General features: G+C 38.8%; 1 protein-coding gene across 2 annotated transcripts in view; it reads left to right on the top strand.

The window, feature by feature from the left end:
• DOCK1 (dedicator of cytokinesis 1) overlaps nt 1-17,770 on the top strand; it is a 346,150-nt gene that overhangs the window by 241,991 nt on the left and 86,389 nt on the right. For both annotated transcript variants that reach the window (XM_053388897.1, XM_053388898.1), the window contains 3 exons: nt 8,536-8,614; nt 11,485-11,585; nt 15,030-15,088. In XM_053388897.1, coding sequence (XP_053244872.1) covers nt 8,536-8,614; nt 11,485-11,585; nt 15,030-15,088 — 239 coding nt within the window. The remainder of the gene's footprint in view (nt 1-8,535; nt 8,615-11,484; nt 11,586-15,029; nt 15,089-17,770) is intronic.

The following is a 17,770-nucleotide window of genomic DNA, read 5'->3' as shown; positions in this document are numbered from 1 at the left end:
CTAAGCCATTACTGCAATAATACATAGATGGAGCTTTGCTCTAAGAGAGACGCTGGAACAATCAACCAACTATTATTTTGAAATACATCTGGTTTAAATAAGTATTAAGTAGTAGATTCTTCCAAAGTGTGTGAAGTGTCAATGCTACTATAAGTTTTCTTTTTACCCCGTCTGATTTTTTGTTTAACCCAAACGATTCCTGTTTGTGAGAGGTGAGGTGCAAGGTTGTCCATTAACAACACTTCAATCAAACTCCCACTAGTTTCTAGCTGACACTTAAAACTTCTCAAGGAGTCTGGTGTTGACCAGTGAATAACTGGGGCGCAACCTCAACCTTGTAAACCAAGATGATTAAAGCCACAGGTAGACTTGTTTTTCTTCTGTGTTTCCAGACAATGATTTGATTTCAGCAATGCTACCCAATCCCTGATAGATTCAATAATCGTACCAAGAGTGTGTGGTCCAATGTCCTTTCCATGAAAATGGGCATGAAAGAGCTTGACTCAATAGTCAATAGTCTATTCTACAAAACAGATTGATTACTGGGGAATTATTGTAAGACATCTCAGCCTATTTTAAAATTTAAAATTAATAGGGATTGTGAGATTCTTTGAAACTCATTTAATGTGGTCCTTCAGGGCAAATGTATAATCCTCACTGATTACTTAAAGAGACATCAGGAGCCCCCCAAAATAAACATACATCCTTCTTATTCATTCACTATGCATACCACTCTTTATGAGGTAATAACCTTGATAGTGTAAAAAAACTGTCCCCCAAATAAATTATTTAAACAAATCATGCACATTTCATTATATCAATGACACCACTGCAATTTTATGTTATCAGAAGAATACTGAATTGAAAATCCTAAGGCACATCCTATACTGCCCTTTGTATTGTTGCATTGGGCTACCCTTTCCTACAAGAGCTTCTACAATACCTTAACTGGAGGGTCAGACAGTTGCCTTTTATTTTGGAGTGAAAATGCAGACGTGTCACTACAGAGCTTTTCTAAAAATTGCTTTGAACTTGTGTGTTTAAAAACAGTTAAGTTCATTGACATATCCTGAAAAATGGATTATTATTTTTGCCCTTTTAGTTCTTAGCCCTTGTCTGGGATATATTTTAAACTGTACCTGTGAATGAACTGGGCCTAGTTGTTAATTTGAGAAGCTATATCTATGTTCTTGGTTAAAACGAGTGCCTGTGCATACCTAGTATTTTCCATTCTTCATAAGCTGACATGACTGTTTAATATAAGAACTCTCAAATGTCTTGAGGTTATCATAGCAGCAATTTCTATTTATAGGGTTGCTTTAACATGCGAAGGGAAAATTATGTAAATTATTTGTTCTATGGAAAGTAGATGAGTTAATGTTGGGAAATGCATGAAGTTACTGCTTTTTTTAGGAGCAAGTACAACAAAAATACAGCTCAGAAATAAGTTTATTAAAAAAAACTATTTTCTTCTGTGCGCATGACTTGAGCACCATATGTTGTAGATACTCTGATCTTGTCTGACATAACCAGCACATAGCTATTGCTAGAAGAAAGGGGCAAGGCAAGGCAAGGTTATTTTACTATATACCAAGCTGATGTGCGTACTTCTTGTTAACATCTTGGTTTTCAAATCTTGTCATGGTAAACAAGTTTTCCTGAGGGCTGAATGTAGGTTATGCTTTGCAGCTAGACAGGTTTCTGCAAGTGATCTTCATGCTTTCCTAGCAGCCAGATCTAGTAACTGTATCTAGGATTTTAGCGTGTGATTTCTGTTTTTAACATATACACTCATTCCTTCTACATAGATAGCTAGGGATCTTAGCAGGAAACATCACATAAATTCATGGAAGCTGCAGTGTATTGCTTGGATTTAAGGCAGGGAAGAGGGAGAGAAAATAACGAAGTAGCAAATTCATTTGCTTTCATGCCTTAAATGAGGGTTCTCCAGGAAAAATGGCAAAAATACAGTGTGGCCATTGCTCCATAGCAATGATGATTGAAACAAATACATATGCCTCCCCATTTACACAAGGGTTCCATTCCAGGGCCCCACACACATACATGGAATCGCGTATAATGGGGAGCACCCTAGAGAGTCCTAGTGGCTCCCAAGGAGACCCACCTCAGAGCCTGAAGAGGACTGATTTGGGCTCCAGGGAGGGTCTTCTTGCGAGCTTGAAGGGCAGCAGGGTTTTGTGGAGCTACTTAGCCTAGCTTAGCACTGCAGCTGATCTTAGCAGAGTGTGTCTTTTCAGCTACCAAATCTTAACGAGCACATCAGGCAACTGTTGTGAACAAATGAAATAAAATCTGTATTTTATCACAAATGTTTGGTACTGAGAATAAAGTATAGGCCAATATTTTATAATGAATTAGGACTTTAGACTGAGTTTTCTTCCTCCCATTTCTTCTGCCGATACAGTTTGTGTTGTACAGGATCCCTTCAATAGCTCCCTCCTCTCACTCTCTAAAAAGTTCTTATATCTCTTTAAAATGTGACAGCTATTGTGTGGCTCAAAAGGAAGATTACCTAAAGCTTCAGTAAAGGTTTTTCTCTTTCCTGGCATTAGCGATCCATTTACAGCAATGTCAGCAACACAAGTACTCTCAGACCAACAAAGCAGAACAGATTCTACAACTGTATTGCTATTTTCTGTTACACCCTTGGAGAAGGACAAGAAAACACTGTTTTATACTCCTATCCATTTCTCTGGCTTTTTTTATATATTATGACAGATTTGCTCCTCTGGGCACTGATAATGGTTTGAATGTTAGTGCCTAACAAAGAATAACAAAAATAATAGGAACAGAGGATAAAAACTGATATAGAATCATAGAATTGGGAGGGACTCTGGGGGTCATCTAGTCCAACACCCTGCAATGCTGGAATCTCAACTGAAGCATCCATGACAGATGGCCATCCAGCCTCTGCTTTAAAAGCTCTGGTGAAGGAGAGCCCATCGTCTCCCAGGGGAGTCCATTCCACTGTTGAATAGCACTTACCATCAAAAAGTTATTCCTGATGTTTAGTCATAATCTCCTTTCTTGTAATTTGAATCCATTCGTTTGGGTCCTAACCTCCAGAACAGGAGAAAACAAGCTTGCTCCATCTCCCATGTGACAGCCCTTTAGATATTTGAACATGGCCATTATATCTCCTCTCTGTCTTCTCTTTTCCAAGCTAAACATACCCAACACTCTCAAATGCTTGGTTTCCAGACCCTCCCTTCATCATTCTGGTCGCCCTCCTCTGCACACCTTCTAGCTTGTCAATATCCTTCTTAAATTGTGGCACCCAGAACTGGACACAGTACTCCAAGCGTAGTCCGACCAAGTACTATTCCTTCCCTTGATCTGGACATTATACTGTTGATTCAGCCTAGAATAGCATTAGGGGTTTTTTTGCAGCTGCATCACACTGTTGACTCATGTTAAGGTTGTGGTCTGCTAAGATCAGGGGTTGGCAAACTAAGGCCAGTGGGCCGGATAAGGCCCAAGGGGCTCTTTAATCTGGCCCGAGGACCCTGCCGCCCTCACGGTCAGTCCCCGCACTAAACCAGAGAGAGAAGCCTCCCTCCACTAGTGTGTGTGTCTGTGTGCGTGCGTGGGTGGGTGGGTGGTCCAGCCCGCCAGAAGATTTGAGGGACAGTGAGCTGTCCCACTGGTAGGAAAGTTTGCTAACCCCTATCCTAAATCCTTTCCACAAGTACTGTTGGGAAGCCAGGTGTCCCCCATCTCATATTTGTGCTGCTGGTTCCTCCTGCCTAAGTGTATGACCTTACATTTGACTCTACTGAAATTTGTTTTGTTAGTTTTGACTTAGTTCTCCATTCCATTATGGTAATCTGGAATCCCAACTAATGCAATGCATGCTATGTGGGGCTACCTTTGAAGGTGACTTGGAAATAATAAATACTATTATAATTTATTTCATTCCCCTGATCCACCAAGCCTGTCACTGTATCCACCCCAAAATGAGATTCATCTGGCATGACTTGTTTTTGAGAAACCCATTCTAGATGTTATTAATCACAGCATCCTTTTCAAAGTGCTCGTAGACCAACTGTGGAATTATCTATTATAGGACTTTTCCTGGTATCAATGTCAAACTGATTGGTCGGTACTTAACTGGATCTTCTCCCCCCACCTTTATATATTTTTATATATATAAAAAAAAGATGTGGACCTCACCTGTTCTTCAAGAATTTTCAAAGATTAGAGACAGAGGCTCTGAGATTACCAGTATATCTGCAAGCTCCTTTAGTACCCTTAAGTGCAGCTCATCAGGCTCTGGAGATTTGAATTTCTTTGGAGTAGCTCTTTTCCTCTCTTGGGCTGCAGCTCCCTCATCTGGAAAAGAAAGCCCTATATAGTCCTTCCCACCTAGGAGGGTGGGTGGAACTAGGTCAGACCTGGAAGTCTCTTTCTGGAGGGACCACAGTTATACTTTTCAGCACATGGGCCTGTGGTCAGCAACTCCTGACAGTATTTTCTCACCACATCCTTACAAGCCTGTTTTGTTAAGGTAAGAATAATAGAATGTGAATACCAACACTGGAGCAAGAACATTTTCTTCAGGCTCTCCAATGCTGATGGTCACATGAGGATGTGCAGCTGGCCTTGGATCTTACTGGAGTTGAGACCCCCCCCCTCCCAAACTTGCATTCAATATTTTCTTCTAAGCTCCCTGGGGAGCCAATAACAATATAAAGTGATATACAAATATATTAAATAAATTACAGTAGTGCTAGCACCCAATCATGTGCTCTCTTGAAAATAACAGAGTGCATATTATGAAGGCGTTTAATGTTCTGATTCTTAGTGTTTTGTATCTAAATAGTGCTGCTGAACAGTGTATTGTTGAGTCACCCAGTTAAGTGTAATAAATTATAGACTAATGTATCTCCTTCTGTTGCTGTTTTGTCTGCCAGTCAATGCATAAATGTGTCAGTCTTATTTGTAAGCACTAGGATTAAATCATTATAAAACTGTAGTTTTAAAGGCAATTCCAAATTGTAAAAAATAAAATAAAAAATTCCAGCATTGTGCAGAATCTCTAGAACATCATATAGCAACATTATTTTTAGGTATAATCCCACATAACCATGGATTTATTTAGAAAAAGCTAACCATTACTTTTTATTTTTTGCATAACAGTAAGACAAACCATAGCTAAGGAAGAGTATGTGATCATGTGGGTACAGTAAAAAATATGGCAGCTTCACCTGCTCCCCAGTCTTCTTGTTACCACACTATAGTTTTGCTGTAAACTCACCATGAGCTGCAACCAAGGTTTGTTCTTGTAGTATTACACAACACTATGCCAAACCATGGCCCAATAACCTGGCGTTTTCTATGTTAGCTACCACTACTTTACTTCATTTAAATATCACCAACCCCGTCTACTTACCACTGTACTCCACTTTCTTCTTATGCTTTAACTGTTAAGTTTACATAGGTAAAGGTAAAAAGGTAAAGGACCCCTGGACACTTAAGTCCAGTCAAAGGTGACTATGAGGTGCAGCGCTGATCTCGCTTTTCAGGCTGAGGGAGATGGTGTTTGTCCACAAACAGCTTTCCGGGTCATGTGGCCAGCATGACTAAACCGCTATTGGAACACAGAGGACCGTGACAAGTGTCAGAGCACATGAAACGCCGTTTACCTTCCTGCCACAGCGGTACCTATTTGTCTACTTGTACTGATGTGCTTTCAAACTGCTAGGTTGGCAGGAGCTGGGACAGAGCAGCAGGAGCTCACCCAGTCACGCAGATTCGAACTGCCAACCTTCTGATCGGCAAGCCCGGCTCAGTAGTTTAGATCACAGCGCCACCCGCCTCCCCTAAGTTTGCATCGGAGCCTAAGACAAAGAACATTTTTTGGGGGAAAATTAAGTCCAAGTATTATGTTTTCTGCATCACTCTTATCTGTGTGTTTCTTGAAACACTGCAAGAATACTAAAAAAAAAAAAAAAAAAGGTAATGCATGATTTCTTTTTAAGAATCCATGGTGATTCTTCCTCAGCAATATTTTTACCTTCTATATTAGCCTTCCCTAACTGGTGCCTTTCAGATATTGCTGAACTTCAGCTCCAACTGGCCTTGGTTAATAAAACCTATAGTCGGAGATTATGAGAGCTGCATTCTACAACAGCCCCCACTAGGTTGGGAAGCCTGTTCTATATGGCTAATAATTCAAATATCAACACTTTTCAGTTTACCTTGGACAGGACAGCTGTTAGGCTAACTTGCCTTTAATTTTCTGTTTATTTCTTACTCCTTTTTCTAAATTGGCTTCTGGTAAAGAAGCCGATCATAGTTTCAAGTTGTAAATGCTTGTTAAAGTACTAACAATTTCAAATTTGAATACAAATGCTCTGGTGTATGCCATCTGGACCCAATGACTGTTTAATCTGTCAGTTAGCCCTAGAACTTAATATTTTGTCACCTCTGTTCGACTAGTTCTTTAGATGCCTTTCTCCAAAAAAAGTAGTTAAGTAATGAGTTATGTCCAACATTTTTTTTTACAGTAAATTCATAGGTAAATTGCAGCCCCTTGTCAATTTCTCTGTCCACTTGCATCAGTACTTTTACCCTCTTTTCTCTAATTATCTGAATTCTGTGGGGGGAAACTGAGAGAATCCAGTTGAGGACATATTGTTCCTTTGGGATAATGGTGTAAGCTTTTTACACTCATAAAGTGGGGATAGGGTAGAACTTGGCAACAACACACAAGAAGACCTGTCACCTGCTTAAAAAGCTCTGAGCTGCTCTAGGTTTCTGATAGGTTCACCACATGTAGGTTGCCTGTCTTCCACCGTTTTGGCTTGAGGTTTCTTGCAGTACCATGCTGATTTATCGGTTTAGTCCAGGCACCCCCAAACTCGGGCCTCCAGATGTTTTGGGACTACAACTCCCATCATCCCTAGCTAACAGGACCAGTGGTCAGGGATGATGGGAATTGTAGTCCCAAAACATCTGGAGGACCGAGTTTGGGGGTGCCTGGTTTAGTCAATTCATATCCTGCACCACATCCATGGACCTCTGGATGGGTGACAGTAAAATTCCCAGAAGACAGAAATAACGATACAAGCACAATAGAAACAGTGCATACTTGAAACAAATCTCAAATACTGACTCTGCTACCCAATGGCTTAAGAAAGCAGACAGGTAAAATGAAGCCTGGTGTCTAAACACCGGCTGCCTAGGCAGCAACTGGTTTATTTTAATGCTGTAGGAAGGGGATTTGATATTGTTTCTTTCCTCCCTAACGTTGAATTTACAGAGGAATTTAACACAACTGCCTCCCTTACCTTTTGAGGGTCTTTCTACTGTTGAAGCTGTCACTCTTCTTGCTGCATCTCTGTACCATTCGCAGTGCTGTAGCTTCCTCACAACGTTTGCTTTTGCAAAACAGGATTGTGCTTGTGGAATTATGTGTATTTGAAAAATGAGACTGAGACTTTATTTTAAAATAAACCACATATTTTTGTTATAGCAGCAATCCATGGGCAATAAATATATATATGGGCAAATATCAAATGCTGGGTCCTGTCTGTGAAGTGTCTGAGGTAGCAGAGGACAGAGCAAAAAGGAACACAGATGCAAGTTTATATTGTGCGTTTGTCCTTAACTCACCTAGTGATCCTTGACTTTTTTGTAAAGGACCTGTCAAAATGCCATATGTCCTCAGTTTCCAGACTCTTTTTATTGCAGGATACTGAAATGTATTAGGAGTAATTAAGTTTATTATCTGTGTCCTAATGTGAGTCACTCTTTCTACAGATAACTATTGTGCAAAAAGAGAGAGGTCGTTTAGAAAGAGTCTGACCTTTATTATTGCCATCCTTTCAGAGATAATGACACAAACCCACAGTGTCTGCAGCCTATTCAAAGGACATGTCAGTTTACCAAGTCGTTAGTCGACATCCTAATAACACCAATTAAACAATTTGCTGCTGCTGAAACATTTGCCTGGAAAGCAAAGATCTGGGCATTGAAGATTGTTTTACTCTTTGCCAGAATGTAGAGTTTTGTATGTAATACCTGTTAAGGGATGTTTTGTTTGTACCCAATGTAAGCTATGTTTCTCCTCTTTTTAATGTGCTAATATATAAGTAGAAGTTCAATCCATTGTTCACCAGCTGTTGATTCTACTTAAGTAAAGAGTTTAATTCTAAACCAATAATATTAGTACATGTGACTTTGAAATGCAATTAATTTTTGCTTATCAGTAAATTGAATTGTTAATTATCTTTTTATGATATCATGATATTAAATAGAAGTGAATATTTTTTCCAAAGGATTGCTTCTATTTCTTTTATTCTACATATGCTAATTTCCTTGATTAATTTCGAGAGCATCTGCATATAATTCTGCATATTTAACAGTGGTAAGTTTTCACTGCTTTCCTAATAACTGCAGCAAATTCTACTTTCCAGACAGTCTTGGATTTATATCTAATTTGGATGCCAAACTTACAAAGGTGCCAAAGTCTTAAGTGTGTAATTATGTAATTTTCTCTTGATCTTTCAGAGTCTTCCTGCGAGCAATTAATCAGTATGCAGATATGCTAAACAAGAAATTTCTTGATCAAACCAACTTTGAGCTGCAGGTAAGACATGAATATTGTCTCCATTATTATTTTTTGTATATGTGTGTGCATGCATCCTTTCCACACATTTTGCAGTCATTAAAAAAAGGCATTTGAAGTATCCCTGTGAGTTGCAGCCACACTTCCTCACTCACTGTGTCATCTTGGAGAGCATTTTACTTTATTTTAAAAAATCGTCTACATCCTGCATTTGTGCCTCAGTATGAGGCACTTCGGGCAGCTCAGTCAAGATCAAAATTCAAAAGCAAGTCAAAATTACACACACAACCACAACCTAGACCCGTAGCTGGTGACAAGCACACAAGCACATCAGCTGTGAGGGAGAAAACTTGGAGGGCTAGAACAATAATTAAAAATCAACTATGCCAAAGGCTTGCTGGAACTGGAAGATATTCTTCTTGGCAGAAAACACCATCAGGTAGAAAGCCAAATGGATCTCCCAGGGCAGAATGTTCCAAAGTTTGGAAACCACTTACTAGTTATTATGATGGACTGTAGCTGAATCCTGCTAAGACACTAACACTGCGTATAAGTTGTTCCCAGGTCTGAGAATTAGGGGATTTGTCTGTTTGGGATGGAGGTTGCACTCACACTCAAGGATCCAGTACACAGTTCTTGCAACCGTCTTTCTCCATGGACACCCAGGAGGCCTCTGTGGCAAAAAGCACTTGTCACCAGCTTCAGCTGGTATGTCAAGTGCTCCCTTTCCTGGGCAGAGATAATTTTGCCAAATCTTATGTTTGGACTATTATAATGCTCTCTATGTGAGGCTTCCTTCCGTGCAGCTGGTCGAGAAGCTGCAGTTGGGGCAGAGCACCACAGCCTATCCTGGTGAGTGGTGTTCCTTATTGGTCACATAGACTAGCTAAGGGATCTGCACTGACTGCCTATTAGCCACTGAGACAGTTTTACGGTCCTGCTACTTACATATAAAGCCCTAAATAGTTGGATCTGGCTACCTGGGGGGGAGGGGATACTGCCCTCCATTGCCCATTAAGGGCAAATGGGAACCGGTTAGTTTTGCTGCAACCTGATTATTGGGTTATTGGTTAGCACGGTAGTGGGCTTTTTCACTGGTGGCACCAGTGTTGTGGAATGCCTTCCCTGCTGATAGAGGAGAGTCCTCATCTGCACTGGCATTCTGCTGGCTCTTGAAGAGGCACCTGTTCAGGTAACCATTCACCTGAAATTGAACTTTTTTTAAAAAAATCCAACTATTTAATTGATTATTTTACCTGTTTAATAGTTTGTGTTTTTTTTAGCGGGTTTGTTTTGTTGCACATTTTAAATATGGACATTTTTAACGCTTTGATGTAATTTTTGTTGTGCATTATTGTTATTATATTAATTTTAGACTTGGTTTTATGCCTGTAAACCACTTCCGAACCATTATGGCATGTAAGCAGTATGTAAAGCAATCTTTGTTCAAGATAAAAATCCATCCAATGCTTTATAACCAAGTAACATCCAATTATATATTTTGAAAACAGAATAAACAATGTTATGACCCCCTAACTTAGGACCCCCTATCTTAGGAGGCTCACCCACATTGTGAGATTCATAGTACGTAGTACACATCTGCTCAGTGGGATGTATTCCTAGGAAATTAGATATAGGAAGGATGGGGAACCTGTGGCCCTTTCTGTTGGCTGGGGCTAATATAAGTTTCAGTACCAAAACATCTGGAAGGCCACAGATTTCGCTTCCCTGAGGTATAAAATAACAACCTCAGAGACTAGCAGTACAAGCAACTGGGTCTCTCCTGATGAATTCAGAGATAGCCTCATATGGTAGGAAGCAGTCCCTTAGGTATCCTAGTCTATATGGGTTCTCAAACGATGGTCAGAAGGCTTCATTCAGGTGGCCTGTGGCATGTATTTTAAAAATATGCAGCATCTAGCACAGTGCATTACAGTTGCTACAACAGGCAGAAAAATCAGTAAGCGATCCACCAAGACCTTCAGCAATTTTCAAGTGGTCCATGGAAAAAAAATATTTGGAAACCACTGTTGTAGCCTGAAGCTGTTTACAGCTTTAAGAAACAATCTTGCTTAGAAACAACCCAGAAGCCGTGAAGATGAAAAGCGGCAACTTTCAGTGGTTTTGCTCAGGCTCCTTCCTACCCGTGTACATCGTGCTAAACCATTGATTTATCTAATTTATTTGTGTACACTTTTCAAGAAAAAAATATCTCCCCTCATTTTTTTTTACAAGCCAGATGTCAAACAAAATTTGAAATTAAGTTTGACCATATAAAACACCACAAAAATCTCATAACAATATTTCAAAAGTTCACTAAACCATGGTTTAGGATTGTATACAAATGTGTTCTGTTGCTTACAATCATACGGAGATACTAAGGGATCTAGTTAATTTTATTATAAATTTATCTTTGTTTTAATCAAGCAGGATAATTTATTACTTTGCTTGACACAGTATGTTTAGAAATTTCACTGCTTTACTTTTCCACAAGTCCTCTGACTCCAGTTCCTTTTCTTTCTTTTTATTTTGCTTGTGCACATTTTTCATAGTTTAGTTCACATATTTCCATACTTCAGCATCCATTTGAGAAAGTTGGTGGTTTTCTTTGACTTTCTGTACAACATAAACAGACACTCATGAATTCGCATTCCATTTTGCTTGAATCATCAGAAAGCCTTTGATTTCAATATTTGTGCAGATGGGCAAGTTTGTTTAATCAAAACTGTGCAGTGTGGCAAAATTCAAAGTTTCTGTCAAAAACAAACCAAGCCTGATGTCTTATTACTATTAATAATTATGCATATAAATTACATCTTTAAAAAATACCATATGTTAAGATGTTTCAGTCATGTAATACTGATGATTCTTGTAATCTTTGTGACCTCTAGCTTTGGAACAACTATTTCCACCTTGCTGTTGCTTTTCTTACCCAAGAGTCACTTCAGCTGGAGAACTTTTCAAGTACTAAAAGATGCAAAATCCTTAACAAGTAAGTTGCATTCCACGTATAAAATCATGAGCAGGAGCACGAGGGATTATTAACATAATGTTGCTTTAACTGCTTAGAAAATTCAAGATGCATTGAGAAGCAATCATAGTATGATGAAAGGTTAGTCTTGAAACCATGAATCAAGTATTTATCATATTCTTTAGACAAGCATCAAGATACAAAATTACTGGATAAAGCAAATGTTTATCTTGTAGTATATTCATGGAGTCAAGAAATTTAAGAATGAACATATTAGAGAAATCTTTTTTAAAAGCCACTTTAGCTTTTTGCTTATCCTAATCTCATTTGATGAGAATGCTTTATTCCCTAATTCCTACAGGTCTTGTAGCTAATCTCCATAACTGCTGTGAATTTCAGTGTGGTATCCCTAAAGAATGTTTTGTTGCCACAGACTTGTACCTTGGTTAAAACGGATTAACTTGCCTACCTTTCAACAGGGAATTTATTCATTTTATACTATATTTCATAGCAATTTTTTTTATTAAAAAAAAGAAGCAGCATGCTGTGGTATTTGGAAGAATGAAGGTTTGTCCCTTTGTTTTCAGTTGCCTTCAGTGATTTTAGCTATGATGCGAAATCTCCTTAATTTAATTATTTTTAAAGGACTTGGTTTTTTTTGTAAGGCTGAGCCTTAAAAGACATTGGATTGGAGCCAAAGATGCCATTCCATCACATACAAGGAGTCCTTCCTTCAAGACTAAGGCCTCTAAGCCAGTGAAAGTTTTCCCTTTATGGAAGGTGGAGAGATAGTTTGTACTTTCTCTCCCTGCATGCCAGGTTCCATGGCGTTCCACAGTGTTCTCTGTTTTTCTAGAGCAGATTTCCAGAGGCCTGCATGGGGAACGGGGAATCTGCAAAAATCACCTCCCTCCTTTCCATTAGTGAACAGCATGAGTGTTCTTTCTGTGAATGGAACCGCACTGCATGAGTTTTGAATTTAACACAGTGTTTCCTTGTGCTGAGAAAGACAAAACGTTGCATAATTTTAAACAATGTGAAGTTCATTTCAGAGTGGGGAAAAAAGAATCACTCCTACATGGAGTACACAGAAAAAACAATATGAAATACTCAGATTGTGATAATGCCAAGGAAATTGTATGCTAGTCCCTGCCTGCCTCAGCCCTACCATTCTGCATAAAAGTTTTACCAGCATGTAATGGTTAACTGCAATTTACATCTACACAAACCTAAATTTGGCTCTTGGTTTTCCAGAATTTAGGCCACCCTGAATTAGGATTAGATGTAGCAGTGGGCAATAAGGTGATGGCAGGCTGTGCAAATGTGTTTTAAGGGTTATAGTAAAGGATATATGGAATTAAGAAAAAACACTTCGGTTTTAACATGTTGCATTAAGGGCTTTCCATGTTCACTCAAGATAGGGAATTACAGTTGTTAAGGACCACACTCTAAAGAAACATGTTGTTTTGGCATTATTGTATGGTATTTTATCCCATGGTTAGTTCCAGCTTCACAAACTACCTTACAACTGGATGACAGTTAATAGTAGAGAGTGGTGGAACTTTGTCCTGGATATTTTTGTTCTCTGGAGTAGACTCATGGAGTCTTTGCAACAGAAGCGATCAAGCAACTGAAACTTTGTATGGTATGTTAATATGTAAACTCCACAGAAAGTTCTGCAGCTTTTTATTATTCCTGTGCATTAAAAAGGAAGGCTGTGGATGTAATTCTCATCTGTCCAAAGGACATTGTTCCACATGTCTTGTGGTTTGTTCAAATGCAATTTTGCAAACCAAAGCTGTGCTGCCATGTTCTTTCTAGAGAGACAAGGCTTTCTCCTGGAAACCCTTCCAAACAAACCATACTTGTTCAGTCTTTTTATAATTGTACTGTCATGAATTTTAACATTTAATATGCTAACGGAGGCCTGTAGAGCCTTAGATGTACCTCTTGGTTGTTGTTTTTTACAATTTCTCTAAGCATTGCACGGTCTGACTTTGGGGTGAATTTGCTGGGCTATCCGCTCCTGAGAAGATTAGCAACTGTCTTGAAAGTTTTTCACTTTTGAATAATCTTTCTCACTGTAGAATGATAGACTTTATATTGGTTGGAGATGACCTTAGAACCCTTCCCAGTTTCATGGGCAGCAGCACAAGAGCACTGTGTCATCTTTCCTCCTTGGCATTGTGTTAAAACACACCTGAATGCTCCAGACCAGCAAACTCCTAAAATTTCAGCTTTTATAGGGGTGGGCACACTTGCTGATGATCAATTAAGCAAGGGCATTTGATTAGCACCTACCCACCTAGCAGTTCGAAAGCACATCAAAGTGCAAGTAGATAAATAAGTACTGCTCCCGCGGGAAGGTAAATGTCGTTTCCGTGCACTGCTCTGGTTTGCCAGAAGCGGCTTAGTCATGTTGGCCACATGACCCGGAAGCTGTCTGTGGACAAACGCCGTCTCCCTCGGCCTATAGAGCAAGATGAGCATGTAACCCCAGAGTCATCTGTGAGTGAACCTAACGGTCAGGGGTACCTTTACCTATGTAAAACCACAGAATTCAAAGAAGGTGCAATTCTCCCCCCCCCCGACTGTGTGTTTAGTTTGATTCATTAATGTATGGTAACCATTGGCAGTACTTGCATTTACAAAATTGTGTGTGTGTGTGTGTGTGTGTGTGTGTGTGTGTGTAAAGAGACAAAGAAGTGCATGGAATCATCCACTTTTTATGCATTCATCAGTTGCAAATCCAAAATAAAGTATCGCTTCTGATTTCTGCAGATTTGCTGGGCATTCAGATCCATTGTAGTATCTCAGCAGATGTCATGGTAGTTGTGGGGGAGGGGGCATCCTTTGGTACTTGCTGAATACAGTTCTTCTTAGTTCATTTTCTAGGGCAGGCAATGTATGCTAAGAATATGCATAAAAGTAAAACATTCTTAAGTCTGTGCAGTGTGTTTTCTCCAGCTATTAGAGACTGAGAAATGGATAATACTCTCATTAATCTACACAAACACCCCCACACTCTCAAGGGACAGTTATGTAATATGCCGATAAGGCAAACTGAAATTCCCACAGGTGAAACGTTTACAGAAAATGCAGCATAGACGCTGGAGTAGAGCTTTTTTCTTCCCTCAAGGAAGAATGAGAAATGCAGATGTTAGACTGGGAGCTACCATGCAAGCTTTTGTGTGTGTGTTTTATCATCTCTATGATTTGAGAATGTAATTTAATTTCTGCAAGCTTTTCCCTACACATAACAATGGTTGTATTGCCTAACAAATTCAATAGACCTAAAGATATAAAGTGCATTGGGCTCCTAAATAAGACTCCTAAATAACTAGCAAATCATTTATCCTAGGTTGCTTAAAAAAAACAAAACACCCAGACATAATTTGATTACAATGCTGAAAGGGTGAAATAATACAAAGAGCATTTTTATCAATAAATTTGCATTCTTTCTAGGTATGGCGATATGAGAAGACAAATTGGCTTTGAGATCCGTGACATGTGGTATAACCTGGGTAAGTAGGATCCCCACTATCTGATCCTTGAATAATCAGCACATGCTGATTAGCTGAATTCACTGCATTTTTGCAGCATTAGCGCTGTGCTTATAAGGTTTGTACACAGTTCTGGTTACACAAATATTTTGGCAGTATCTAACACACATTTAATTTTATTTATTGCAGCAGCTACTCAGGGCCATTTCTTGCATGGCAGCTGTTATGTTGAAGAAGTGGCTGCCACCAGCATGCAGCATGTTTCCCTCCATGATTCTTGTTATGACTGATGCACAAAGGCAATTCCCAGCAGTTTCTCATGTGAGGATTGGTCCTCACTAGTTTGAACTCTTCTTTGAACGCATTCTATCCATTTTAAGATCGGTTTTGCTGAAAGAACCCTCTTAATCAGTTCATAGGACGGACAAGGCTTTGTTAAGCAAGCAAGTTGCATAAGTGTTGCATTGACTATCTATGTTAGTTGTTTTGTTTCTGTCATAGCATAAGTGAAATTTTCTCATACACTCCTCTGAGATGTAATGTAGGTAATGATACTCTAATGGTTTTCAATAATCAACAGGCACACAGATTAACACCAAGGTTCTCTGGAAGAAATATTTTTAAAGCCCTCTTCCCATTGGCACTAGAAATATTGAGTGACCATACCATCCAAAAAAAGAGAGAGTTCTAGATGTATTTTAGAAAGTGCATAGGTAATATGGAGAGGCAGCATTCTCAATGATTTCACAGATTTTGGCATAAAAGCTCTGTAATCACCAATAAGAAAAATTATCCTTATACTAATATTTCCATTGATATGGACACTATACCTCTTTTGATGTTTAGCCGTGTCTTTGATCTGAGTGAATTATACAGGATTTGCTATAATATAAATTATAACAGCTGAATCACTTAAGTAGCTGCAAGTTTCTGATATTGTAAAACTGCCAATATTACTTACTTTTCACCTGAACGTTGGCTAACTTACTCTTGCTATATTCTTAAATGACTCTGATGCAGAAAAAAAGAAAGAAAGCAGCAACCTTATGTATAATCAGCCAGAATTGTAGAGTGTTTAATACGAAACAATGAAGCAGTCAAACTCTGATATATCTTCTGATTATTACATGAGTTTGTGATGAAAGAGAGAATTCACATTCATCTTTCTATGATTTGGAAGTGCACTCTATTTGAACTATGGCGTTATGTAGGGAAGGAAAATAAGACTTTAGTAATGCCTTTTGGGGAATAGCTCGGTTCTGTTTTTATTAAGAAAGACTTGAGTGCATTAGTGAGTAGAGACCAGGATAAACCAAAATACATAATAATATACAAGTGACAGACATATACCCAGAAAGTCTCATTTTAAAAGAGTAAACTAAGCTCAGCTCTTCCAGTCAATCACTACCAAAAAATCTACTTTTGAGTGTTCCATTGCACATGCATCCTGATCCAAGGTAGAGTACTTGGACCTAAGTCCTTTTGATATCACAAGTTCAGCCATTAAAAGGACTGGCTTCATGTGAGCAAAGGAAGACATGGAACTCAGGCTGCTGAGTAACTTGTTTCTCCAAGAATGTCTGGTGTATTTCAGCTCTGTACAATGAACCCACATCTTTCTTCTCACCACTTGCACCCTCATGTTCTCTTCTACCCAGGCATGGCCAGGCAAAGCCACTGAAAAAGCCAACAGAGTTGGCTTTAGTATACAGATACGGTTTAAATCCTGGTGTCTTGTCCTTTATTCTCAAACTATCTGGTTTTCATTATTCTGATTGCAATTTTAAAAATAATAATAAGCGCAGACTGCCACAATAATCAAGCTGCTGACTTTAGGAGTTTCCTAGTTGCCATCAAATTGTCTCGGAGCAGGTGGGAGGCCCTGCTGACCACCACAAATCAAGCAGCAACTTCAGCAGGGAAATGACATGGTTGCTACCTTACACATGCTGAAATATGCTGTTTCTGAAGAACCCTGAGGCAGTAGGCCAGTCCCAGCACTAAAATGGCCTCCCCCCCTTCTTTCTGATAATAAGGGAAGGATTATAAATAAGAGCAAGAAAAGTATTTTTTTTAAAATCCTTACATCCATGGTTTAAAAAATGTCAAAAGTGTATTACAGGTTGCAGGTTGGGATTCAAAAGTTGATGGTAGTTGATCCAAATGATCTACATGTTACTGGGAAAGAGTGTTATAGTTAAGATTTATACAAACATTAGTAAACTGTTTGTTTATCAGAAAAACGAGGAGGGAAATGCAGTTTTTAAAAAATTAAAGTTAAAAATGTTACTAACAAAATCTAGGAATTGCCAAGGTTGTTGCTAAAAAGCAAAACTTTAGGATCAAGTAAAACTATAATTTCTTCAACACAAATCTGCGTAATTGAATCTTCCATACTGTGATAAGCGCTATTTTGAAATCCACCTGTCTCTGTTAAGCAGAGAAAGACCTTCTAAGATCATGGCCAGTCCACCAAAAATGATGCTTCATACTCATAGATTATCCATCCGCTGGCTTGCTCAACAGCCTTGCATTGAGATGATGCGGTGATAATGCTGAAATAACAGAATGAATTAGTATATGTTTGTTTTACTAATGATACATTAGAATTGAATTCCTAATTTAATACCAAAGACATTAGTCATGTGAAATAAATTGTTACCATGGTAATACCTAATTTACAACACATGAATAAATTCATAA

The sequence above is a fragment of the Podarcis raffonei genome, chromosome 5, assembly GCF_027172205.1.
Source record: "Podarcis raffonei isolate rPodRaf1 chromosome 5, rPodRaf1.pri, whole genome shotgun sequence".
NCBI lineage: Eukaryota > Metazoa > Chordata > Lepidosauria > Squamata > Lacertidae > Podarcis > Podarcis raffonei.
Note: the sequence above shows the minus strand (reverse complement) of the source record. Positions and strands in the feature narration are given on the sequence as shown.